This window comes from Numenius arquata, chromosome 19 (genome assembly GCF_964106895.1).
Source record: "Numenius arquata chromosome 19, bNumArq3.hap1.1, whole genome shotgun sequence".
NCBI classification, from domain to species: Eukaryota; Metazoa; Chordata; class Aves; order Charadriiformes; family Scolopacidae; genus Numenius; species Numenius arquata.
The window spans coordinates 7659459-7686994 of NC_133594.1; the positions used below are offsets into that span (position 1 = coordinate 7659459).

At 44.6% G+C, this 27536-nt stretch overlaps 2 protein-coding genes across 3 annotated transcripts in view; one reads left to right on the top strand and one right to left on the bottom strand.

Annotated features, from left to right (window-relative positions):
* The first annotated feature begins 32 nt into the window (after nt 1-32).
* Nucleotides 33-8097, top strand: GTF3C4 (general transcription factor IIIC subunit 4). The gene is made up of 5 exons (XM_074161042.1): nt 33-385; nt 1139-2959; nt 4838-4968; nt 5867-5955; nt 7029-8097. Exons 1-5 carry the CDS (start codon nt 53-55, stop codon nt 7091-7093), a joined length of 2439 nt encoding a protein of 812 aa, XP_074017143.1. The 5' UTR covers nt 33-52; the 3' UTR covers nt 7094-8097.
* Nucleotides 8098-16226: 8129 nt separating this feature from the next.
* The window catches only part of AK8 (adenylate kinase 8), a 72369-nt gene continuing 61059 nt past the window's right edge, over nt 16227-27536 (bottom strand). For both annotated transcript variants that reach the window (XM_074161177.1, XM_074161176.1), the window contains exons 12-13: nt 19314-19394; nt 16227-16822 (exon numbers count right to left, since the gene is read on the bottom strand). In XM_074161177.1, the coding sequence (XP_074017278.1) occupies nt 16576-16822; nt 19314-19394 (328 nt within the window). In that variant the 3' untranslated portion in view covers nt 16227-16575. The remainder of the gene's footprint in view (nt 16823-19313; nt 19395-27536) is intronic.

A 27536-nucleotide genomic window follows, 5' to 3' on the forward strand; every position in this document is an offset into this window, starting at 1 on the left:
GGCGGCGGCGCATGCGCGCTGCGGCCCGGGCGGCCCGTGAGGCGGCGGTAAGATGGCGGCGGCGGCGGAGCGCGGGGGCAGCCCCTCGCTGTCGGCGGGGGAGGAGGAGCCGCCGCTGGGGCTCGACTCGCTGGTGGAGGAGGCGGCGGCGGCGGCGAGCGCCGGGTTCCGGCTGACTGCGGTGCGGCGGGAGCCGGCGGTGCGGCTGCAGCACGGTGTCAGCGGGCTGGAGCCGCTGGCCTGGTCGGAGGATCACCGGGTGTCGGTGAGCACGGCCCGCAGCATCGCCGTCCTGGAGCAGCTCAGCGACGTCCACAGCGGCGGGCAGGAGATGGTGATCCACCGCACGGCCGTGCCCGCCCCCTCCGCCGCCTGTCTCCTCAAGGTGAGGCGGGCAGGGGCCGCAGGGCCCGGGGCCGCCGCGCTGGGTCCCCCCGGGGCCGCTCCTGCCCCCCACGCTGCGTTTGATGCTTTCGAAAAACATAATGGGGCAAAGCCCATAAATAGCCCAGTAATGTCAGGGTGCAACGTGATCCGGTACTAAGTGGATTTCAGGGATTCTAAAGTTTAGCGGTTTTTCTAAGAATCGCTTCAGCTGCAGTACTCTGATGACACTTATTTCAGTACAATTTTAAGTAGAAATCTTTCTTGGCTTGCTACCTAAGCTGGAAGGTTTTTGCAGCAGGGACTGGTTTGTGCTTCAGGGGGGCATCTGACTTTTTGCACTCCTTAGCACAGAGAGGTGGCAAGGCTGGGTGAATCTCTTATTAAATAATAACTCTCTTGTTGCTGATCTAAGTCTTTTTTCCAGAACAATGCTGAGAATATGGAATAACTTGAGTTGAAATACTGAATGCTTTACAGTTTGAACATTTATGCCATTAAGTACACGCTTGAGAACGTATGAAAGCAGGCTCTTTGATTCAGCAGAGATTCAATAGCTGAGAGTCAAAACTGTACAAATTCAGGCCAACAGTGAGGCTTATGTCTTTAAGAGCAAGGTTAATTAGCCATTAGAACAGTGTAGTATATGTTGTGATAGGGGATGCTCTATTTCAAGTGGGAATTAGTTCCGGGAAAGTCATCCTAAAAAGAAAGTTTTGTAAGTGTTTTAAAAGTTCTTTTTGTTATCTTTTAGGTTGGTCCAAAAAAGGAGGTAGCAGAATGTAAGGAAAAGTTTGCAAGTTCAGTGGATCCAACGGTTAGTCAGACTTTCATGCTCGATCGAGTATTCAATCCTGAAGGAAAGTCCTTGCCGCCGATGCGAGGATTCAAGTATTCCAGCTGGTCCCCACTGGGCTGTGACGCGAACGGAAGGTGCCTCCTTGCAGCTTTAACCATGGACAATCGATTGACCATCCACGCCAACCTCAACAGGCTACAGTGGGTGCAGCTGGTGGACCTGACTGAAATCTATGGGGAGCGTTTGTACGAAGCCAGTTACAAACTCTCTAAAGCTGACACTCCCAGGGGAGAACTAGGAGACTTCTCGGAATTCCAGCGGCGGCACAGCATGCAGACGCCAGTGCGCATGGAGTGGTCGGGCATCTGCACCACTCAGCAGGTTAAACACAACAACGAATGCCGGGATGTCGGTAGCGTGCTCTTAGCAGTACTCTTTGAAAACAGTAACATTGCAGTCTGGCAATTTCAGCTGCCATTTCTGGGTAAGGAATCAATCACTTCTTGCAATACCATAGAGTCCGGAATAAATTCCCCAAGTGTGTTGTCTTGGTGGGAATACGAACACAACAACCGAAAGATGAGTGGACTCATTGTAGGGAGTGCTTTTGGACCGGTTAAGATCCTTCCTGTCAATCTAAAAGCAGTCAAAGGCTACTTCACGCTGAGACAACCCGTAGTCTTATGGCAAGAAATGGACCAGTTACCAGTGCATAGTATCAAGTGCATTCCTCTTTACCACCCCTACCAGAAATGCAGTTGTAGCTTAGTGGTGGCTGCAAGAGGAGCTTACGTGTTCTGGTGTCTCCTGTTGATATCCAAAGCAGGTCTGAACGTCCATAATTCCCACGTGACGGGGCTTCATTCTTTGCCAATCGTATCTATGACTGCAGACAAGCAGAACGGCACGGTGTACACGTGCTCCAGTGATGGAAAGGTGAGGCAGCTCATTCCTATATTCACAGACATTGCTTTAAAGTTTGAGCACCAGCTGATTAAGCTCTCGGAAGTGTTTGGCTCTGTCAGGACTCACGGAATAGCTGTTAGCCCGTGTGGTGCCTACTTAGCAGTTATTACGACGGAGGGAATGATTAACGGTCTGCACCCAGTTAACAAAAACTACCAAGTCCAGTTTGTAACCCTTAAGACTTTTGAGGAGGCAGCAGCGCAGCTCTTGGAATCTTCTGTTCAGAACCTTTTCCGGCAAGTGGACTTGACGGACCTTGTACGCTGGAAAATTCTGAAGGATAAGCATATTCCTCAGTTCTTACAGGAAGCCCTGGATAAAAAGATTGAGAGCTGTGGCTCTACTTACTTCTGGCGGTTTAAGCTATTTCTCCTGAGGATTTTGTACCAGTCAATGCAGAAAGCTCCCTCAGAGGTCATGTGGAGACCTTCACATGAGGATGCAAAAATCTTGATATCGGATTCCCCTGGGATGGGCAGCATGGAAGATGATCAAGAGGAAGGGACTTCTAAGCAAGCCAGCAAGCAGAGCCTATCTGACACAGGCAAAGGTATGGACATAGATGACACTGCAGATGATTCTCTTCCTCAGTCAAGTGACATAGGAGGCCGCGAGCCAATGGAAGAAAAGCTTCTTGAAGTACAGGCACAGATTGAGGCAGTAGAAATGCACTTGACACGAGAACACATGAAACGGGTGTTGGGAGAAGTTTATCTACACACCTGGATTACAGAAAACACCAGTATTCCCACCAGAGGAGTCTGTGACTTCTTAATGGCCGATGATGGCTATGATGACAGAACAGCACGAGTAAGTGCACCTCTATGCTCTGGGGATTCCGTGTTACAAGTGGCTTCTTTCTCCCCCTCCGTATCTGTCGTGGAAATACAACTTTGGGGTGGGAAAGAGACCTGTAATCATGTCATCCTTGCCAGTCAGCTTCTGTAGAGCATACAGCTTAAGTTGTCCTTCCTTGAAATTACGGAGTAGGAGGGAATGTAAATACAGATGTTGAGATTTGGATCAGATACAATAAAGAATAAGCAAACTGTCTGGGTTTCTGCAGCGCAAGGGAGGGGACCCTCTCCCCTGCTGCTATTCTGCGGTTATTCTGCTGCTATTGGTGGCTTTAGAACATGTACTGATAGAGAGGGATGTTTGTTTTTGTGGCTAAGCTTATTTAATCTATCTCCTCTACAAAACTAAACTTAGGAGGTATTTCCTCCAGTCAGCTATGTCTGCAATTCTAATTTTAAAAGTTGCAATATCACTTCTTAAAGTATTATAATTAAAAGTACTGGGACCGTTCAGGTGGTACATCAGGTTTGTCATTGCTCCATCAGCCTCCAGCGGAAAGATCAGTTACAGAGGTTCAGAAAGGGATTGTGTTTTACGAGTTAAATCCAGTGATTCAGAACTTCATGCAGGACTTTCAATTAACCAAGCTGACTGAATGACACTTTTTTTTTTTTTTTTTATAACATACACGGCCTGAACCTTCAGGCACGCTTGCATTTATTGAACTACAACAAATAAGCATAACTGAATGCTTGGCGGTGTCAGGAACTCTTCCCAAGCTTGCAATACTCCCCACCAAAATACAAGTATAACTACAAGGACAGCATCCTGACTATTGCAATGTGTAGAGTAAGCATCTGCGTCAGGAAATAAGTGATCAGTGAACTTAGCACTGGGCAGTGAAGTTTCCTCAGTATAGACATCAGCCAAAGGAAGCTTTAGTGGGAACATGCTGTCATCAGCCTCCTGGCTCTTAGGACTTGATGACAAGAATGTCTCAGATGTCTCTGTACCTCTTTGTATGAGCAGAGAACAGTTCTTTGCAGTACCCAAGCCCTTAAATCACTTGGACTCTAAAAATGAACCTTTACATTGCATCCAGAAAGACAGGGAAAGAAGCACATTTCCATTCCTGATGTAGCATGGTGTTCTCTCTGCTGGACTTAGAGCCAAGCGGGCCACACAGCGTGGCCATCAGTAATTCACTGGGAAACGATTCTGGCAGAACTGCTGTGTTTCTCTAGCACCCAATTACTATGAATTGAAGCTTTGAGAGGTTGCTTTTCTTATCTTGTAACAAGATTCTTGTTTTTACAGTGATTAAAAGCTGACTTCCAAATTCTATTTTATCTATTCAGTTTGCTGTCACATTTTAAAGGTCCTTGCATGTGTTTTATATCTATTGAAATGTTAAAGACAAATTTGATCACATAAATGTTCTACTATAAACATTGTGTATACTCTAAGATGACTGCTGAAGACATGCATCCAGGTAATTTCTAAAGAGGAATTCTTTTCAGCACATCCATTGTGATAGGCGTGAGAAGGTGAGAGCGTTGCTATAGCGGTCAGTGGCATCCTCTAAAGTGGTGTGATACCAGTTTCTTCAGTACTTCTTAAATTTGCAAGTAGCTTAACACTATTGCTGTTAAGTTCTGTATCCCTTTACTGTGGGACAGAAATCTTTAGGAGGTGACCATAAAATGAGACTAAATTAATATTTATCAATGTATTCTATTTCTTAGGCTTTTATTTTTTTGAATTCGGTGAAGAGCATAAATCTTTGCGTCCTGTATCATATCCTGAAATCACAATATCCTGAGAGAAGTTTCCACCTTCCCGTAGGCAGCTGTCTCGCTCTAACCAATGCTGACTGCTCTGTATTCCCAGGTGCTGATTGGGCATATCTTAAAGAAAATGAACAAACAGACTTTTCCAGAGCACTGCAGCTTGTGTAAAGAGATCCTGCCATTCACCGACCGCAAACAGGCAGTTTGCTCCAATGGACATATTTGGCTCAGGTAATTCGTTCTTAAAAGAGTTTTTGCCCTCCTCTGGATAATTTAAACATCCTTAAGTAGCTAACCTAACACACTTCCCAGAGTTGGAGTGAAAAGTCATGAAGCATGCAGTTAATTGTAATTTTTGCTGGCTGTTATCTGCCCTCTTCCATGAGAGAGAGAGGGCACTGGAGATTGGATTGGGTTCTCTTATCAATACACTGTTTTTTAAAATAAAATGGTTTTGATCATCTTTTTTCTTCAAGCAGGGGGAGGGTGGGGGCAGGGAGAAAGTAGGTGAGGGAAAATCAAACACAAGTCATCCTTTGGAACAGCACATGAAGGAGGGTTTGTTCCAGCTACTTCAGCATTTGAAAACAAAGCAATTTAACAAAAAATGATTGGAAACAGCCACATTGAGAATTCAGAGAAGTTCTGGAACATCTAGAAAAGGAAGTCTTCCAACATGAATATATCGGGTACATGGTGATTGTCTCTGGAGACTTGGCAAGTCAGTAAGAAAAGAAAAAAACCTTTGCCTGGCAGATATTGTGTGGTAGTTTGGATAAATAGTCATTGCCTTAAAGACAGCATAACTCTTCCCCCGTGCAGTAACCCTCAAGTTCTTCACCTCTTCTACTGCATGCTAAAATTTTTTGACCAACTTTTTTCAATGGTATGTTGATTTTTGTCCTTTTGCATTTTGTGACCATATGTAATTTGGCACACTTGTGAAGTTTCATTTACCTGAATTAATAATTTATTAATTTCCATGTTTAATGTGGCTCAGTACTGCCTTAACTCTCAGGAAGCAAAAGGTCTATTGGGAACAGAACCCAGCCTCCAGTCAGGGCGTAGGCACAGGTCACAAAACAACAAAACGTCAAGCCTCCTGATAAAACTGCTTGTCCTTTCACAGGTGCTTTCTAACCTACCAGTCCTGCCAGAGTTTGGTGTACAGGAGGTGTTTGCTTCATGACAGCATCGCACGGCATCCAACCCCAGAAGGTAAACTCTTCCTCTGGCCAAAAGGGGCAGGATTATGTATTCTTAAGTTTGATCTGCAAAAAGACTTGAATTCATTTCACTGACTTTTCTCTTTTAAGCAGTTATCACGTGAAGAACTAGTACTCTGCATTTCAGTGTCCTGTTGTTGTCCATGCATTAGTGGAATATGTTAATTACAAAATAGTGCTGCAGAAATTAATTTATAAGTGCTACATTTTAATGAGAGCTGGGTAAACACATAATCTGTGCTGGAGCGCTACAACCGTTAGTTTATATTCAAGATGACTATATCGGCATCCAGTTCTGCAAGAGCTGAGGGTCGTTGACATCCTATTTCAGTGCAAGCTCTATTGATCCAGCACGGGTTAAGAAACTGTTATCACCTTGCTGGCTTTGGTCCCAAACCTGCCACGAGTAAGTACATCATTCAGAGACAATAACGGCAGGCTGTGGGGCCAGTCAGCCTTTTGGCTTTGCATTTTCAGAGTTTGAGGAAGGACAAGCTGTGCAAGAAAATAGTTTTCTTCCCAACTGATACACTTAAAAAAGTCATGGTGTACTCTAACAGTTTGTCTTAAAGTGTAGGTGATACTTTTCCTCTCCCCATAATACGTGGGTATTTCCAGTCAGCACCAAGGATCAACTACAGAACTCAAACCTCTCTGGAGAGAGGCTGTAAACTTAATTTCCTTATATTGGAGAGGGACAAAAAAACAGGAACCAAGGAGTGCATTATGTGAAGGATCTAATTTCAGTTGAGGAAGTGAGAAGACTGCATTTATGGCATGGTGATCCTTTAACTTTTTTTCCTATCTAGCTATTTAGATGAGTATCTAGTGGTATAGCATGGGGTGTTTCACCTTAATTTTGTCCCCTCCTGAAGTGGGACTTAAACTGGCATTGCTTGAAATTTCAAGACAAAAATGGACTTGGATTCCTCTGAACTCAGTTAATCTCAGATGGTGAATATATAGACAAACTAAATAGTAATCCTGAAACAGTTTCTATCTCAGATGTCATTCCTGTGGTCATCTCTACCCACAGCTTTAAACAACTTCTTTTCTTATTTGCAGATCCTGAATGGATCAAGAGGTTATTGCAAGGACCTTGCACATTCTGTGATTCTCCTGTGTTCTAGAGAAAAGCTATGTAAAGATTGAAAGTATTTTCTCTACTGCATAAGCTCCCTTCAGTCTCGAAGGATACAGAGCACAGGAAACACAGACTTTACTGGAGGGGGAAGACATTGTCCACAGCCCTGTAAATAGAACATCAGAGGTTCTAGAAACTCCTTCAGTCCAGAGCCTGGTTCTCTGGAACTCCAGTTCCAGAAACAGGAATACACCTGGAAGAGCGAGTTTGTAAAGCGGTTTGGAAATGCACCCCATTGAAGCGTCAGCAGCTGGACATGCCTCCTTTTACCGAAAAGGAACTGAAGTCTGAAGCATGTGGCGTGAACTCTCCTTTCTGCCCGACAGCCGTGCCATTCCCCAAAAGCTGGGACGGGAACAGCGGAGCTGCCTCTTGAATGGTCTTGGTGGGTAGAGAAGGCTTCAGCTCGTAGTGCTCTCTGTTGCTTTTTAACAAGCACTGGCACTTGCTGCAGAATATTAAACTATCAAAATAATTTGTGGTTCTAATTTCTTGCAGAGTGAAGCGTGTGCCAGTTACAGCCATAGGAAAGAAATTGGTCGTTATATTAGTTTCACTTAAAGTCTAAAAGAATAACTGCCTCTTAACTGTTAACAACAGCATTGCAGTCGGAAGGGTAATACTGGCTGCCTGGGTCAAATACGGATCAGTAAGAATAATTTTAAAATGTAATAATTATTAAACTAATCACAATTAGATTAAACACTAATATATATATATAATTTCCAATGCTCTTAAGTCGCTTGCCCCACTTTCTTTTTCTGAACTAAGTTCTAATCACTTCCTAACGTTTGTCAATGTACATGCCTTTGGTTTCACTTAACCCTTTACCAGCAGGAATCATGTTCTCCAGTTAACTCGGTTACCAAACCATTACCAATTTACCTTATCCTCAATTGAACTGAGAGTCTCCTTCATTGAGTTTTACAAAAGTGTGACACACAAGTAATCACTCCCAGCTGACAGTTTCTCTGTTCATAATAATGCAGTAAAAAAAAAAACACCACCACAAAACCCCAAACAAAGCCCCCAAAAACCCAACCACCACCATGGCAAACGTGTCATAGGTAGTTTCCACAGGTGGTGATGGAGTCTGGTGAAGCTATTCTTGTAGAACCCTGACTTTCTTATCAAGAGATTCATAAATACGCCAATGATGTAGCATGGCTGAGCCCGGAAATGTATTCTGCCTTCTCACTGCCCTATCAGAAAAAAAAAACAGTCTTTCTCTCTTTGGCATCTGGTTCCCGTGGGGAGCAGGAGAATCCTTTTCGACTTCCTATGCAGTGTTAGAGGAATAATACCTCCAAAACGTGTATAGTTATTTGGTACAGTTTGTCTTGTTAACTTAAATCCATGTTGTCAAATAATCCGAAGTCTCTGTATTTACGTTCTTCAGCCAGTCTGTACCAGTCTGGACACTGGGCTGTGGTGCCCTCTTTGTGATTCATGACACTTCTGGTGCGTGTGACGTCCTCTATTTGAGAAATCAAGGAGTTGTCCTGACAGCGTCAGTCTCCAAGGATGCATGTGTGGATTGGTGCTTAAGTTTCCTTGATTCAATGACTATGCATATTTTTCTTTTTAACGTTCCTTCACCTTTAGTAGGAGCAGATTTTTTTCAGCTAACGTTAAAAGGAGGCAGCTGTCCTGCCCGTTCAGTGGTTCGTGCATTAAGCATGATCATGCTTTGAGAATAATATTAACATAGTAGACTAGAACGGCAGAAGCACATTCACCTGTAAAATAGTTAGCCTTGTTTGTAAATACCCTCGGAAGTAATACCATAATTGTATTAAAGAAATGTTTAGTTTTTTATTGCTGTGCATTGAAAATTGAAATGACTTCAGTGTGTCCGCAAAGAAAGAAAATGTAGACTGTGGTAGCATCAAGTAAAACAAAGAGTAATCTCGACACCCAATGTGTGTGTAGTTTGGGGCCAGGTTCTGTACCTGGGGCAGCTTTTATCTTCTCCCTCCCAGTGGAGATGGGCTTTGGGAGGAACAGAACATCAGTTTCCAACATGAGCTGAACAGAAGGTTTATTCGTGGTGGTAGAGAAAACATTTCAAGTAGAAGCTGCAAGTCCCTGTCTGGGCAGCGCCAACCAGTTCGTGAGTAAGCGTTCGATTCAGAAATTCACCTGACCATGGAAAAGGCGAGAGCTCTCCAGAACCATGCGTAGAAGTGCTTTTAAAAGAAGTCAAAGAACATTTCTTTGATCTTGGCTTAGAAACCATAATGATATCCTCATCTGCTGAAGCTGTTTAAGTCTGGCTGACCAAAAGGTTCAGCCTGAGATCATTAGATTAACTCCTGGTGATTACTTCTAGCAGTTACCTTGAATTTCCCTGGATTGAGTTTTAATGCTTTAGACACGTAGCAGCTCTAATGCACCCAACGTTAATGGTTATTTTCCTTGTCTTTTAAGGCAGTAGATACTCAGTAAACCATTGCCAGTTTATTTAACCTGATTTATGGCTGCTGGGAGAATGGAATTTTAAAGCCAGTGATGTCGGCTTTGTCTGCATGCCAGTGGAGATCTTTAGCACAAAGCTTTCACTTCTCACCCTGACCCATTCACAACAGGTAAAGAGCTATTGTGATTTTAATTATTTTTTTTTTTTAAACCCATCACTGGTCCCTAAGTGTATTTTTAACTAGTGTAGCTTGAGTGGTACTGCGCACCTCAGACCAGTAACATTTAACCCCTCACGCTGATCTTACTGCACTTTTCTGCCCAGCCGACAGCCGAGACTTCCTGCAAGAACCCCGTTATCTGTCTGGGACTCGTGATTTGCAGTTTGGGAACGTGGAGGTTGGTCCCGCTCCTGGTGGGTCCCGTAACAACCCCCAAGGCTGTGGCAGCCCCTGGATGCGTTGTCCCTCACATTGTCCTGACCAAACCCCTGCCTTCATCCCACACGGGGAAGGCGAGTGGGTGAGGAAGGTGCGAGCACCTGCTGCCAGGTCCTTGTGCTATTCTGCCATTAACAGAGCTGCCTTCTCAAACTAACACATACTAGAGCTCTCCAGTATTAAAGCCCAGCCTGTTTAGAGAAACCAAGCGTTCAAAGAATAAACCCCACAAAATCAGAGGGTTTTTTTTTTTCCTCACTAAGTTTTTGCCCTGAGTCTTGTGAGATGTCTCAAACAAATGAATAGTTGGAGGCTCTCCTCAACTGCTTCTCCATTTGGTGGTAAATACCGTGGCTGTTGGTGGTGCCTCATCTCCAAAGGAAGAATTAACACCCCAGCACAGAGACCTCATGCACTGCTTTTCCTTTCTTTTTTTCTTTTTTTTTTAAAGGATTGTGGTATTTGCTGTTGCATCTGAGAATTAATAGCCAGAGATGCTGTGTTCTGTGGCGGGAGCCAATCTGTCATTGTTGTCCTTGATAAGTAGCTCCTGGTAGCATTTAAGATTTGCTACTGGTGCCCGTAACAGGAGTTTATCCCTCCTCCGCTGGGAATAAGAAATCCAGGCTAATCCAGGTTGGATGGACAAGCAGAACAGCTCTGGACCGTGCAGCTGCCTAGTGCCATTGCTGGAACTAAGGTGAAAGTTTGGGGTCATGAGGACTCTGTCTTGGGTCTCCAAACTCCACCTCCTGCTCTGGAACTGGTGACAGTGGAACTCCTGGCTGCCTTTTGCCCCATTCAGCTCTGGGTTGGGGACCTCATCATCCAATCGTCCCTTCCTTCTGTATGTTCCCCCCATCCTGTTACTCCTGTTGTATATTTCTAGAGAGGAAATACTACAGTTGCTAATGCATACCTACAGGCAATAAATATTTGCCTGATTTTCTTAAAACTTACAAGGCTTTCTACTGGCTAATGAATCGTCAGTGATTATGGGCAGCATAACACCATTTACTCTATCCTCATTAAGGGTTTCTTGACATAAAAGAACTGAATGCAAACATTTATAGTCCTAGGTAAAGGCCAACAAATCACATTTGTCCCGCTATGCCCTAAACTAACATTTACAGGAGACTTCTTTGTACGAGTTTAGTTTCTCAAATACAGAGCCCTTCCTTTACGACTTGCCGGGTCTGTGAAGCAGTGGCCAACTCGCAGGTACAACCGCTGTGAGCCTCAGTTGCCACCTACAGGTACGGCATCAGAGAGAGGAGGAGGAAGAGAGCCCCTAATCACTGAAGCTTTTGCTCTTTTGACAACATCTAAATGATGTGCAAGAGACAGAGGCACGAGAACAGTGAGGTGCGAGAGAGGATCTTCAAGGGGCAGGATGGCGGCTGCTCCTCCTCATTCTCTCTGCCTTCCTGCGTGAGTTGGGGAGCAGGGGATGGCAGCGAGACACCACCACGCGCCCGCTTCCTACAGGCGATCACGATCAAGTGCTTGTTGGCATTTTACAACCTAATTCATGCTGCTCGTTGAAATTCTTTCTGGCAGTCACCTTGTAAGCGTGGAGTTGGTAGGAGTCCAATGCTTAACAATATAATAAACTTCACATTTTGTTATTGCAGAGCACTGGGTCATATTTTTGCAGCTGGAAGTTAAGGGCAATAGCAGTTTTAGCCTCAAAGTGCTGGTGGTCATGGCAAAAGTCAAATTTATGGTAAACATCTATATTAAGTGGAAGAAGGTGTTTATGGATTCTCAGTAAATAAAGGTGAAATGCTCAAAGCAGTTATCAATACCACCTCTGTCCTCATCTCCTCTCTTGTGTTCCCTTTTGAAGCTTTCTGAATCAGGCCTGTAGACGCACAATTTATACTCCAGACTCACATCGACGTGGGTGGGGTTTATTCTTTAACCAGAACTGGTACAAATGTCCCCGAGGAAACGGCTGCTGGTTTACAGCTCCGCTGGCAAACACCAGGCGGGAAAGCTGCTTTCTTCCCCTCCGTGGGGGTAAACAAGGACAACTTGAGCCTGGCTCTGTTCATCTGGGGTCCGGGAATCTTAACACGATGGAGTTGAGCCTTCTCTTGGAATTCTTGATGCAGGATAGCTTTTCACAGCTTGCAGAGGGCAGTACATGAGCACAGCAGCACCCGCAGAGCTTCGCTTTGCGCCTCTAACAGAGGAGAGTCTTGTCTACTTTCTCACTGAGATTTCTGTCCGTGCTAATCTTTGCCCGTGCTCGGTTCTAACTCACCCTTTTCACTGGAGACGTTCCCAGGCCCTTGGTGTCGGTTGGAATATTCTTATTCTGTCACTATTTCTGAACGGTAACTCAGTTTTTAGCACTCCTGACTTGGAAAACTGCAACTCCTGCTCCTCTGTCACGATCTGGGCAGTGCCCTCAGGAGCGTCACAGCTGCTTGTGGATGTGGTTGTCATTGTTGCAATGCAGCGGGTACACGGGGCACTAATTAGCATTAATTACACTACAATCCGGGACAGGAAGTGGAGTAATTCCCTGCCCTGTCCTAGGCTGCGGCTGGATCAACCCAAACGTGGACGTTTGGAGCACCTTCACCACAGGAGGAGCCGTGCACTGCAGACGGTAGAGGGCCCGGCGTTGTTCTTACGGAGCACCAAACCAGGAGGCGAGCCCTGGAAAGGGAAAACCCAAGAGCCACCCAAACGGAACTGTTGAGAGGAGAGCTTAATTTAATTGCTCCGCTAATCGAGTCGACCTCTTCACGCTACTTGAATTCTGTCCCGGGGTGAGTGTTGTAGCTGGGCGACCGCACGGTCACCGGGCTGAACGAAAAGCCGAGTTGAGTTCTGATCTTCAGTTTGGGGATTTTTCCTTTGAGGCTCCGTTCACGGGAGGGGCTGACAGAGTTGCTGTGAGTATTGATGCTGTGCAGATGGCACGTTTTGTAAAGGTGAAGCAAACCTGGGTGAATGTTTTGTACGCTGCAATGGTAGCATTGTAATCCTGCTCCTTTTTTATTCTAAATAAATATATAAAGTACTTGTTTGTAATGTCTGTATTTTAAGGGACTGAATTCCTGGGAGGGACAGAGGGCGCTAGGAGCCGAGACTGGCAAGAACGAGCAGTGTAGGGTAAGCATTCAGTCCTTCAGCATAAAACTTCATACTTGAAAAAAAAGCTTAATAATGAAGATCTCACTGTGACAGTGTCAGAGACACGGGTGGTAGAGCCTGGGAGAGGACCTGGGCTCTGATAGCGCCCTTCAGCCAGACAACCCTTCCTTCTCCTCACCAGCACAGCTTTAACCCCCCTTCTCCCTGGCCTCCTGAACTCCAGCTCCAGAAAACAATTAACACTAAAGAAGCAACTTTCTCTGATGAAAGGGTCCTGACATCGCCTTTTCTTTTCTACCGTAGCATCAACCAGTTCTCGTTGCAGAAGGAGGAGAGAGAGTAACCCAGCAGAGCCTGCCTCTCCAGGGGAACAGGCAGTTTTCTGTACGATGTGTCACAAGGCAAGAGTCACCTTTCAGGTTCAGTTTTGGCAGCTGCGACACAGACGAGCAGTTACAGGTTTGTGACCACCATTCGCTCCTACTTCAGATCAACTGGGCTCCAGCTGCCCCTTGGGAAGCAGAACTGAGGCCCAGGAACCTGCCGAGTCTCTCTTTGCTCTAAACCAAACCTTAAGGACCCGTACGAACGTCCCGCTGGCCCTTCCTTCATCACACTCCCGCAGCTTCTGCTGTGCATTGTGAGCGGGCGGTGGCAAAACCAGCTACATTTAAGTTTTTTGTGCAGGTGTCATCACCCAAGCCTTTTTGGGGAGGGATGAGGAACAAAAGGAGTCGGCAGGGGATATCTTTCAAGAGCTACAGGGTGTCCCTGCAGAGACGGTGCTGGGGGATTGGGTCTCCTGCCAGGGGGTGTTCAAGCATCCTCCCACCACAGTGCGCCGAAGGATCCGGTGTTTGGAGCAGGTGGACGTGGAAGTTTGTGGAAGAGTTGGACATACTCATCTTGTTGCTGAACTACGTAATTAACAGCATAACATATAGGGGATGGCACAACCTCCAAGCAGCCCTCTCTGCAAAGTGTCCTCGGAAGGCAGAGTGGTAAAAGATGGCCGTTTCAGGAGCGGGCAAGCTGTGCAATAAGTAATGTCTGGTCCCCGCTGCGTTCTTACCACCTCCTCTTCACCTTGTTTTTCTCATTGCTCAACATTTGTTTTGCCAGAATAAGATGCTAATAAAATCAAGCATAGTTACCAAATTGCTTTTCAAGTGTTGCGTTCCAATTATAAAAGCCTAATTCCTCCTTCCACCCACTGAACCTTTTTGGTATTAACAGGCTTTACTATGCAAAGTGATGCAGGGGCTGTTTCGTTTACAGTAATTAAATGAATGTCAATTGTTTTAGTTGTTTCTGAGGGAGAGTTCTACACGAGTATTAGCATGTTCTGCTAACCCTTACGTTCTGCACTTCAGGCCTGCTGCAAACCCTTGGGGGTTGACCATTGACCTGAGACTCCGTACCCAGACATGCCAAGCGCATCTCAATGAGACGAGCTCTTTTTCTCAGTTTCTATGGAACCAGCAGAGCGGAACTAATATAGCGTCCGCATATAGATGAAAGAATGAAGAGGAAAAAGGGCTTTACAGCTAAATTAATTAAGCAGATGTACCTGTCTAATTAAAGATGCACTGTCCCTTTTGTACCCTCGCTGCAGTACAAACAGTATTTAAATACACTCTCTATCCATTTCATCTATCAAAATATTTAGTAGGAACACTCAGATGAAGGTGATATTAGCAAGATGAGCTTCCCATGTATTATTAATAGAAGGGCTCCCAATTATGCATGAATGCTACACCAGATCTTTATAGCCATAGCATAAAAAACAGCTGCCCAAGTAGGTTACCAAACAGCACATTTGTAACAGGTCGGACTGTTATAAATGCCCTTGCCCGGCTTCACAGGGGGTTCGGGGCTGGGCCCTGTGCCATGGGAGCCACCGCTGCCTCAGCCCAGCGCCACGAGCCGGAATTTCTCCGCACAAGAGGCACAGAGGACTCGGCTGGCACTGCTGGTGCCAGAGGATTTGGCTTTCTTAGATTTCAAAGATATTTGTTCTGAGATTTTTAAAGCTGCCCTCAAGGCTGGAAAGCCCAATTCCCATTCACCGAACCCCCTAAAGATATTGAAAATTCTGACCTTAAACTCTCCCAAAATAATACGATACCCTCATAGCCATCTGGATAACCAGGGTCTTCCCACCTGAATTTACTCTGCAGGTATGAGAAGGGAATTTGGCAAGTATCCCTACAGCCCTCCATCCAGACCTAGACACACACGACCAAAGACAGCAACAAAGACCCAAACTTATTTACAGCAACAGGATCAGACAAGTCATCTAAAGGTTCCTGGAGGCCTCTCCTCTCTGAAAGGAGAAGGCACGTGCCTCCTGCATCTTCCCAGACACAGAGGCTTCCAGGAGAAAGCTGAAGCCAAGGGGAATTCACTCATACACAAGGGAGAAACAGAGGGAGACATAATAGAGGCATCAAACTCAGTGCTCCTTTCAATCACAACAAATCACGCCCCTTTCTCAGAAGCATTAAGGATACGCACATCCATAGTCAGAGCTAGAAGTGCTAACACTGCCGTGCTTTTCATCAAGGATTTTCCAGTTAAGAAACGCTTACCTGAGCATTTACTGCAGCCAGAGCAAAAAAAAAAAAAAAAAACCAAAAACAAACAAAAAAAACCACCACCACCACCACCACCACCACCACCAAAACAGAGCACCAACCTGCCCTGCCCAGCCACAGCCCAGTGAGGGCAACCACAGGCTGGGAACCTCCCTCCCTAAGGAAAACAGGGTTTAGTAACTTATCTGCTCCTGCAGCTCGTTATGTCCTTAATTGGGGCCTGAAAGGGATGAACCTGCAACCAGTTTCTATGGCTCTGGGTATTTTTTCCAGCTGATCTCAGTCTTCCAGCCCAGCTGCGGGGTTGGACTGAGAACAGGATGACTGTTTTGTCAGAACTTTTTAAACAATCTGAGTTAACAAGGGAGTGCAAACCTCTGCGCCCTGGCCTCAAACCACTGCAGTTGTCTGGGGGATAAGTGTGCTGCAGAGAAAGCTGCAAACTTCCTTTTTCTATTTGCTTCTGTGTTTGCTTGCAGCAGAGCAGGACAGCGGGGTAGACAGGTAGTGCCCGTGGAGTTTTGGTGGAGAGCACTGAGGGAACGAAGGAACAAACACTTCTAAGAGCTTTAATATTCAAACTGGCTTCATAGATATTACATGGTTAAGGCAAAACTACTATTCACTGAATCACAGAATCAGAAAACAGATATTTGACTTGAACACAGGAACTTCCCCAGGCACAGTGCTTCATACCTTGGATCACAAAAAAAAAGCCAAAAAAATTTCCCATAAACCACAGTTTTCTTACACTTTGTGCTTCACTCAGCCTTGGTGAGCTTTGAATTTAACAGAGCTTTGCTGACTGCCCGTTCACTGGTGACAACTGCCACTTGTGACTGGACTGCAAACATTATAGGGAAAAGCTCAAAATCAACCGTCCTGGAAATAATCCTTCTTAATTATAAGCTTTTTAATTTTTTGCATGGAAGGGGCTTAATGATACAGCTTTCTATGAACTCAAAGATAACATGAGGGTCTTGGTCGGCATTGACGTAAAAGGCGTCTTCATAAAAATCCTCCAGCTCCTTGACGTTCCTGTAATAGGTTTCCACGTGCTTCTCGATATTTTCTTCTGTGTCTCTAGGGTGCTGCCTGAGCCGGGCTTGGATCTTCGGTGTGGGTGCTGGTCGGAATGTAGCGTGGTATCTGGAGATGAGACACAAATGCCACCACTTCAGCTCAAGTTGAGGACACAGTAGCTATTTCCTAAGATACTTCCTGGTTCTGCCTATCACAGTTCCTTGGAAGTGCCTCTTTCTACTCTACGTTGGGGTTTTTAAGACAATAAGTGGAAATTTCAGGGCAAGTAATCTGTCATTCCTGCTCTCAAGAATCCCGGATACTCAAAAGACAAGAGTTTCTCTTGAGGTGACACAGAGAGAGCGCTGTCAGTGTTTATATACTTCACACAAGGTTGTGGAGAAATCCCTATTACGTGCCAAATGCTCCAGGTTCAGAAGCATTTCCAGATCCGTTCCAGATCCAATCCCAAGGTAACATGTTTTACTTGTAATCTTTGATTTCTATCTTTAAAAAAAGCATCCAAAAAAGCCTAACCTTAAACCTCAGCATCTGTTAAAAGTCTTCGCTGTGGTTTACTGTTATGCTGATGCTGGACGTTAGTCAGGAAAAACCTGCCAAACTTTAAGTGTTTCCTTTGCATTGAACCAGAGCCCAAACGCAGCCCCGTGACCGGGCACCGCTGAAGGACCTTAACTTCAAACGTGTTGAAGGTTCTCAGACATTGAGGACTTTCCTGCTCAGATTCAAAAGCGCGGCAACACGGCTGGGATCACCAACATTAAATTTTGAAAGTATTTCCTATTAGTGGGCATGTGGCTGAGCTTCCAGCAAAGGGCAGAAGGGCAGCGGAGGCACAGCCCCTCCTCCACACAGTCTCCAAAGCACCACAAGCTTGAGCCTGAAAGACTCTTCCTCTTGATAAGCCATAGAAGTAGGGTTAATACTGTTATCGCTAAAGATCGCTAGAAGAAGACACAAAAATTCTATTTTTGGGAAAGATACCAGGTAGAATATAATTGTTAACTTATTTTTATAGTAGCTGAAGATAAAAAGAGGTTAATTCACTCTGAGATAGGTTTTGGTTATTTCTAATTTTCTCATTTCCAAGATGCCAGAATTTGGCTTCCCTGTAGCGGTGCCGCAGCCCAGCTCCGCCTGCCCGGAGAGCTGAGGCCAAAAAATTCTGACAATGTTTCTGCACTGCCCAAGGCTCCCAACAATCGCTAAAAGCTCTTCTGCAGACACGTATTTAAATGTCCTGCCAGGGTAATTCTACTTCTGAGTAAATGTCTCCTGTGCCCTAACACAAAACCCGTTTGTTCCTCTTTCTGTACAGCCAAATTTTCTGAAACTGTTGGGATAGAAGCAAAACTTAGGAGAGAAGGGGGGTCTCTGTGTCTGTGGCTCCAGCTGGAACAGGGATGGGGACCCAGAGTTCATTCCACATTAGGATTATTCAGAGCACAGCTGAAGGCCACCCTCTTCACTGCACTGCAGCCAGTGGGGCAGGTTTATCATAATGCCGAGGATTAGATACAGCATCTGAAACAATTCAATTCACAATGAATTTGGAAGGAATAAAACCCAGCGTTTGGAAGAAGGAAGCGTGTTAACTGGAGCAGATACCGAAAAGGCTAATCCTAACGATAAGAAATGCAAAGATGTGTGAATGATTTGCTTCGTACTGTTCATTTCTTCTGAACAACCACAACACTTATTACAGAAACAAAGAGACCAGTTACAGCAAATCACTGTCGCTGTCACAAGTTAATGTTGCACCTCGAGTGAGACGTCTGAATAATCGTGTATCACTTTGGGACAAATCCAGTATTTATGGCCTTAATCTCTGAGGGTTGGGCATTTGTCTTTGATTCAATAGGATGCATTTAACCATTAGAAAAGTAAAACAGCGGTTTACAATTTAAGTGTGGGGAATCATAAAAACAGAGCACAAGTGAAGTTGCAAATCCACACCAATTCCAGCAGGTATTTAGGGAGATACTTCATTGCTGTTCCCAGAAAAACAAGGGTGGAGCAGACAGTCATCCTGAAGGTCACTGGTGACACCAGGGGATGCGACTGCCGGTGAGATGAACTGCCACGATGGAGAACCCAATCTTACAGTGACTCAAACGAGTTTGCTCTACTAAGCAGGAAATATATTAATATCTCACAGCAGACAGAACCATCACAGGCGCTGGGGGAAGTAAAATGCAGCGAGTTTTCCATTTTCCCCAGCTGGGAAGCCTTCAAAATTCCCATGGGAATATCTGAAAACCATCTGCATTTAGGCGAGGTTTCAGACATCTTCTCTCAGCATTATTTTACCAACCAATTTAGTTACCATTAAAATGTCAGACCTGAGCTACTTGCTACCACAGATTTCAGGCTCCACGATTTTAAAATGCCCTATTCTGTGAAGAGGAGCTCTTCTGCTGCAGCAGGGAGGTGGGTTGGTACTCGAGTAGCTATGAAAGTTTTAACTTTTCTTTTAAGGAATCCCTAAGCAAGAGTACAATATTCCTGAGTTTCCTTAGGTTTCTATGAAGTCTACCTGGTGCTTTCATCTTACTGGCAGTCTTAAAAATGTTAAACATCAGACATGAGTGCTAACCTTTCCCCGGTGACAGGATCAATCCTCCGTTGAGACAGCCGCTCCATGATGGATTCATAGGGGAGATTAAAGAAAAATACCCTATGGAGAACATAACAATTAAGTGCATTAACATCCTGAGAACATCACTTGTGACCTTCAGAGTAAATTAATCCTTACCCAAACAAAGGGCATACACAAACATGGAAGCGACAGTACCACTCAAAACTGTAGCATCAGAAAACATCAGCACACACACAGGACCTCTCTTCTCTGGTTCTTCTCCTCACATCGTGTTTAATCTTCAAGCTTGTCAAGGCAAAAGCTCTTTGACACACGGTATCTGTAGTGCTGTGTCACAGGGCTCAACGGACAAAACAGTGTGGACACCAGTGACCGAATTACGGCCTGTCTCAGGGTCTGCCATAGCTCCCTCACAATCCAGCAGTTACCGCTGAGCGTCCTCTGGATCCAGCTTCCCAACCCAACCAGCAAATACAACCACAATGACATTCTGCAAAAGGTAAATAAAAAATTGCTACTGTTCCTGTCGAGGACAGAAAAAGAGCTTGTCTGCCAGTATTATGCATTCCTCCCTAATAACAGCGCCACGCGACTCAGTGCCCACAGAAGGGGTTTCTCTCCTGCTGTTTTAGTCCAACTTCCACTTCTTCTGCCCTTGTCTCCCCACACAGCCCTGCAGTGTGAGTCCTCCTGTCTCCCACGCCTGTCCAGCATCCTTAAAAGCAGAATGAGTAACGAGACTTAATACATGCCACCTTATGATGCTGACAATGCCCTGTCCCTTCCGTTAGCATTGCCCTGCAGAGAACAGTGCCAGGGCACAGAAGGCAGCTCGGTACGGCATAACCTGCTTGACAACCAGCCTCGCTGTTGAGGCTGCTAAAGAGGAAATAGTAATGCTTGACTTTAAGATCAAAATCTGTAATTCCCATTCAGAGTGAACATGATATAGTTGCTCAGCATCTGAAAAAGTCAGACCCTCAGTGTGGTTCTGTGCTATGAAGAACTTTTCACCAGAGGATGGGGTGGGACTTACCAACCTATTTAATCCAGGTTCTACAAAAGCCCTGATCTGAATCGAGACAACAGAACCAGAAAACAATATACACCCCTCTTGACCCCAGCCACATTACACTGCTGCATACAGAATGTTGTGCCCATCTCACACTGACTCCTCCTTGGCATTTTGCTTCATTATAATGGTCCTGTTAATTTTATATTCAAGTTCAAAAGCTCATCAGCAGAAAAATTTGACAAACTGCTGAGAAGGAGCAGAGCTGCGAGTCCCCTGTCCCCAGCCATTGGAAGAGGCCACTGCAATAGGGGACTAAAGCAGATCTGGACAAAGATCCCATTCAATGACTAATTCAGAACTCAATAAAAAATATGGCTCCCTTTGAAAACTTGAAAAGTTTATTATTGAAAATAAACTTTTACCAGCTGAGCACAGCCCTAAGGCTGTAAATACCTTTTTCTTTTTAATACACCTTCTCCTGCTGCTGCTTTCAAGGCCGGGCTTCCTATTTGCTTTTTTGTCTGCCTCTCACAAAAGATACTGTATGCTTTAGACATTCACCAAAGGAACATTTTACACTGACTGGGTGGGATCAGACCAGATGAAAGGCTGAGCTTTACCTTGGCATGCACATAGCAGATTACTAGAATCCTTTGTAGGATTTAAAGTTATGAAAATCATCTCTCTTTTCAAATGTTTACAGATAATGACTTCTATTCACACTGTGGTAACAAAATAACAGCCAGGAATAAAACATTCAAGATCTCAGAGATTCCAAAGACAGGAAAGGAACAACAGTTTCAACACTCTTTTATCCCTTACACTCTTAACATTTTGTTTTTCTTTGTTTCTGTTGCCCAACAATGGCACAAAAATGTGATTGTCAGAACAGGTAACATCTGATGATACGTCTCAAGATGAATATTCTAGTAGAGAGGAACAACATTTATACAGTCATAATAATTGATACGGCTTCCTATTATATTCTGAAATAAACAAAACCACTAAAGGATAACCTGGCATATCAAGAAAGCTTGTCGTAATTCATAGTTACTAACTCAAAAAGTATTATGGTATTTGAAACAGAAGAGCCTAAAAAACTCCACTTAAAAAGCTGCCAACAAAATGAACTCTGAAAGCCTTGTCTGAGATTCCCTTCTTTTTTACACAAGATGCTTCTTATTATCCAGTCTGGTGTCACCATTAAAGAAGAGTGTAGGGGGAAGATGTGGGAGACTATAGACATCCCTGCTAATATGGATTTTTTTTTTTCCCCACATGCATTGTATAATGGCACACACAGAATGTACTCTACAACAGCACAAACTCCAAATCCAATGGTCCTTCCAGCGGAAGGTGGGATGCCTTACCCTGCCACACCGTACATCTAGAGATAAGAGAAAACATCATTCCCCAGGGCTGTCAGTTTAAAATCGTTCAGAAGCAGGAGAAAAAGATGAAGGGGAAAACCAGTGACAGAACTACCGTCTAGACTTAAAATACTTCCAATTAGAAAGCTTTATTACCATTTTGAAGGAGACACATACCACACACAGTCTATTATGCAGCCCCAGGAGGCTTACTCACATGAGTAAAGCCTATTTACATGTATGCACTCTCTGTGAAGTGTTAGCCTTGGGTACATGATACATCTCCTTCAGCTCCTCAAGGCACTTCTGAGCAACATTTCACCCACGTCCCTCTCTCAGGCTGCTATGACTCGGGTCACATATGGAACTTGACCCTCCAACTGTCCAGGTAACGTTTGTTGGATTTCTCTTGGAAATCCTCCTAAGATAGAGGGCTGCATCCATGACCTTGATCCAGCATTTAGAGCAGTAATTGGAACAACTCCCTACAAGTACTGGGTTCGTCTTCGAGGAGAGTTTGGCCCCTTTCACATACCGAGCGTAATTTTTTTTTCACATAAACGCATCCTCTGTAAAGCTCGCTTTAGGAATCAGCCAGGCTTTGTATGTTGTAATGTGTCACAACTTCTATCAAGGGGAAATATGAAACAGATGTCATCAGAATGGGTAGACAGGGAGGCGAGGAAACACAGCCTCATATCAAAGTCTACTACATTATACTGCTAGATTAGCATCTAGCGCAGCTTCTCTTTCAGAGTTGGCAGCTGTTAGTGCAGCTCTGCAACAGGTGAATAACGTCAATCAGCAGCAAAGCGAGGTGTGCACCGGGGAGGGCTGGGCAGGGATGCACCACGAACCCTCACTCTTGCATCACCTGCCCAGCGGCAACCGAAAAGTCATTGGCATCCAGTTACAAACTGGTGCTCTGTGGGGTATAACTCGGTAGAGCCTCTCACCACGGGTCTCTGAGGACAAATGTCCCCCTAACTATGAGCGAGTGGCAACACCGGTGCTAGATGCAGGACTGAAGCCAAGTGATTCGTAAGCAAAGCTCTGTCCCCTCTCCTTTGTTGTCTCTCCCAGGAGAGGGATGTGAGAGAAGGTCCAGCCCTGTCAGCTCGCTTTCACAGATAATAAAACCGGGAACACAAATGTTAAAAGGAAAAAAACGCACCTTGTGTGGGAATCCTGCCTCTTCCTCACTGTACTTGACATCACTTATCTAATCTGTTACAGTTTTCAGATACATTAGAGAGATTAAATTCCAACAAATTAATAATGTTGATGACACCTTCACCGTGTACCTAGTCAAATGAGAACTAGTCGCCTTTGGATGACGATGAAATATATAAGGCCTCTAACAGCTGGAATATACCGTTGTTTTCCTACCAGCCATCTGGCATTCCAAAAGGGTATTCCAATCGCTTCTGGCTTCTGATTATTCAGACAGCATTGTCTAAGATCTTAGAGGTCACCAGGGCATCCTGACGGCTTCCCTTCGCAAACGGAGAGAGGAGAAGGTAAAAGGATGGGTGGTAGATGTTTTATTTCACGCCTGATCATGACACAGCATTTTTGGAAAAATGTGTCCTAACCATACAGTAAGTGAAGGAAGGTTTTTTGACCTACACAGCAGCACTCATATCCCGAACTGCAGTTGTTCCAGACGGCAACCAGCCTAGTTAATCTAAGTTATTAACAATTGACAGTGCTCAGAGTTGTCCTCAGGAGAATTTTTTTGGCGGTGGTTTTCCTGTTTTGTGGATATAATGTCACTGACTCAAAGCACCTACAATGGAAAAATTATGTGTTGCCATTAGAGAAGCAAAAGCTGTGTGCCTGAATTGTGATGTCACTGAGCTGGAGATTAAAGCACGCTCCTCCTGCATCACCTTCCAGGATGGCTCCACTCTTGTGGCCTTGTCACTGCCTTCGCAGCTCAAGAGAACTAAAGCTCTCCCTGTAAGCCACGGCCGGTTTTGGTCCTGTAATTTAAACACAGCTGTTTTATGAGGCTGACCTAGATGCATCCAGATGTCGACTGTTCTAGACCTGAGCAGTTTTGGTCCTGTAATTTAAACACAGCTGTTTTATAAGGCTGACCTAGATGCATCCAGATGTCGACTGTTCTAGAACTGAGCTATTTACTTAGGTCGGATTCTCATCCTTGACATTCCCATTACCTGGAGTTGCTCTGGATTGACACTGGTGGAGGGGAGCCCAAAGCCTTTTTATTTTTACCAAAAGGAAAATTATTGTCTGTGAAATTTGACCCATACCATTAAATCTAATTGAATTCATACCTTGTTTTCATTTAAGGATGAAAAGTGATGCAACATGATATCTGAGACAGAATCCCAACTCCCTACCTGGCTTTTAAAAACAGAGACTACCGACTTGCTTGTGGCTACACCAGGGCCAGATCAAACCTTGCAATAGAGTTAGGATGCTTGAATAAAAAAAAAAAAAAAACAAAACACACCAAACAACACTGGTGCAGTTTTAATGTAGCATTTAAACTTTTGAGTTGAAACTGCAACTTTAAAAATAGTAAGCTATTAATCTTTCCCTTATTTTCTTGACTCCTATATATCTTCTCCCTCGTAGGCAGGTACCAGCTGCCATATTCCCATTCTTCACGCTCTGCACTCTGCAAAAAAAAAGAGGCCCCTGCTGGCCAATTCTTGTTTAAAATTGTGCATAATTGATAGTGGCAAATCTACCCCAGCTGTGTCTAAAATCTCTCCAGGGGCAAGAAAAACACTCTCTGTGACTGTCATTAACTACTAAATTAGCAAGTGCTCCTGGCAGTTTACAACGTACCACATCAGTCTGCTTTAAAAAAAAAAAGAAAAGGATGTGAAGATCAGATGCCTGTGTGATCTCAAAGTTACAGCAAACTTTGCTGGTAGAACTTTGACAGAACCCTAGCTAAATCAGAGCAAAAGAGAACGGGAAAGAGAGAGCAAAAGAAAGAGAGAAGAAGGAGGAGAAAAAGAAGGGAAAGGACAGAAAGGGACACAAAGTCACCCTCTTTTCCAGGCAGACAAACACAAAATGTCAAATTCAAGGCTAGAAAATCGAGCCTTTCATAAGGCACTGAAGATCTTACCCAATATGGAGATATCAATACAGTCTTATCTGATGCTATGGCATAATTCCCCACGGAAAATAACTCCTGGAGGACTTAGTTCTGGCAACGCAATGGCTACAATTTTTGTAATTGAGATACAAAGCTGTAAAAGAGATGAGGCTGCTGAAGAGTATGGATGCAGTAGCTCTCTAAAAAGGCTACTGCAGGTAAAATCCTTATGTGATCATTGGCACAAATGCAAGCTCCTCCCTTTGGTTCATAAAACAGAGCCAAAGCAGGCGGAGAAGGAAATAACACAGCTCTCGCAAAAGGATGGAAAAGCCTTGGGGGGCATCAGGGACTGAACTGGCAGAGAGACACGTACCATCTCCAGCAACTGTCCTGAATTCGGCTAAACTGTAAGACACATTGTTAAAATTGACCACGCTTCTTGCTTTTAAAAGCTTCCAAACAAATGTATAAAACTGTACAAACTTCTGGATCACACAGGGACCACAAGCCAGACAGGGGTGGGATGGCAGGCTTGGCCAAGATACACCAAAAATCTGCACTGCTAAAAGGTCTTTTTCTTGGGTAGCACAATTATTATAATAATATGGCAAATCAAGTTAGTGGTTCAAGCTGACAGGTACAAGGAAGTTCAGATTTGAATCCAAGTGACTAATCCCAGCTAAAAACCAGGTTATCTTGTCTTTATTGACTTTCTAGCCAGAGATACCTGACTTGGATCAATCAGTTCCCCTGAAGAATGCTCCCTTTCCTGTAGTATAAAGACACCTTGAGCCTGAAACCTTGGCTAAGCCTCTTCTCAAGAACTAGGGGCCCAGCCACAGGATCCTGAGCGCATTGTATTTCCATAATCACATTCTGCGTGCCCAAATCCCCTCTTGAAAATTAAACTGGCTACATAGATCCCATCTACCTTTTCCCCAGTCTTGTTGAGGTTTCTCTCAATGAAGCTATAAACCAGGTATTTTGCCCATGGATAACCAGGCTACAAATGATCTTCTGAGGCTGCACTACTGACCGGACATGGATCTTAGTTTACTTTCTACCCTAAATACTGCTTCTGCATGTCTCTGCAATGGATGAAATGATCCTTATCTCTTATTCATGGAAGGAGCTGTTGAGAGGTTTTATTCACTGATGTCTTTCAAATTCTGGGATATCTTCTGATGAAAGATGCTTGATTCTATTTTGGGAAGTAATTTCACCCTCTAGGTTTTGACCATAAGGGAAAATACGTTGCATAAATACTAAACCACAGGTTAATCGGCACAAGCGTTTTGCTGACTGAGCTCCTGTAATGATTCATGTGATGACAAGCTGTTTCCAGACACTGGATCTTTCTTTTCAAATGGATGCCTTTCTGTCGAATTACTACAAAAGGCAGCAAAGTGGGGCACTATTCCCAGGACATGGCTTCTGGCCAGGGGAGCGAGATGAACAACATCCTTCGTAGCTGCAGATGTTCCTTCCCTTCACCAGCAGTGCAGAGTAATGACTCTGTTAGATGTTTTCCACCCACCAGTTAGATGTGCTCAGCCTCCAACAGCCCAGACAGCCGAGGTGGCAGGGTCCCTCCTGCATCCCACCCCACCAGCCTGGTACCTCAGCAGCATCTCAGCAGGTGCCACACCAGTTTACGGAGGGGGAAGAGGTGCAGCCCTGCTGGGTAGCACTGGGCGTCTGTTTTACAGAACAATGGGCTGGATCTCGAGCTGGGATAAAGCAAAGTAGCTCCACTGGCGTCACGCAGATTTACACCAGTGAAGAACCCCAGGCCTTTTGGCAGCGAGAGCCATTCCATGCGACAGTGGCCTGAAGAGCTGCGGGCTGTGTAAACGTTACACAGGCACAGCGAAAGGCACGTGTATACAGAGCAAATGTTTTCATACTAGGGGCTTCAATGCATTTTTAAAGCTTCTTTTGAGAAGGTAATATTAACTCTTCCCAAATGCCATAAGCAGCTTGGATGCATTAGTACCTCCATTCAAAACTGCTTTACATTTCTCCCCTCATTTTTATTCTTTGCCTCCTTCTTACTCTCAGCTGTTATTCCAGCATCTTTGCATTCCCCCTGGAGTTCATTCCAGCGGTGCTTTATGAATCACAGAATAAGATGGCAGCCAGCACTGCTTTAGAGTAATGTGGCTGGCACGATTTCCACGATCCGCAAGGTTAATCAAACTCCGTCTCAGATAATCGAAAGCCTCTGCAGCCCCAGAGGCCCGAGGTCAGGAACCTGAACCCGCTTCCCCAAATGCAGTCATGTTTCCTTAGATGCTTCCAACCTTCCCCTGCAATAATTAGATTCTGCAAAGCAAATCTTGAGTGGAGCAAGAACTCCTGGGTTAAGCACTAGCAAACTCATATCAGAACTGGTGCCTTCGCTACCTGTCTGCAGCGTTTCTCTAGTACCTCCCGCTCCTAACAAGGAAACCCACACTTTTCTTCCTTATTAAATAAATGGAATCAAATTTATAGTAAATGATGTTTAATCTTAAGTGTTCCTATAAAATGCTACATTAAATTCCCCCCGCCTCCATCACTTAAACACTAACTTTTGCTTTTGGTAGGATATTTGGTATATAAAATAAAATAAATAAAAGAACTGACACCAAAAAAGTGTATGATTTGGGGGCAAGGGGAGGGAAGAAAAGAATGGATTATAATGTGTCATTTTATATATGTGTCAAAGGAAACCAATTTCATAATAGGGAATAAAAATTCCCTGTTTA

Excerpts from the sequence above, each read along its gene's own strand:
- GTF3C4 (XM_074161042.1), top strand. The coding sequence starts at position 53 with ATGGCGGCGGCGGCGGAGCGCGGGGGCAGCCCCTCGCTGTCGGCGGGG. Across the intron at positions 386-1,138 it reads CCGCCGCCTGTCTCCTCAAG|GTTGGTCCAAAAAAGGAGGT; the intron begins GTGAGGCGGGCA and ends GTTATCTTTTAG. Across the intron at positions 5,956-7,028 it reads ACGGCATCCAACCCCAGAAG|ATCCTGAATGGATCAAGAGG; the intron begins GTAAACTCTTCC and ends TCTTATTTGCAG.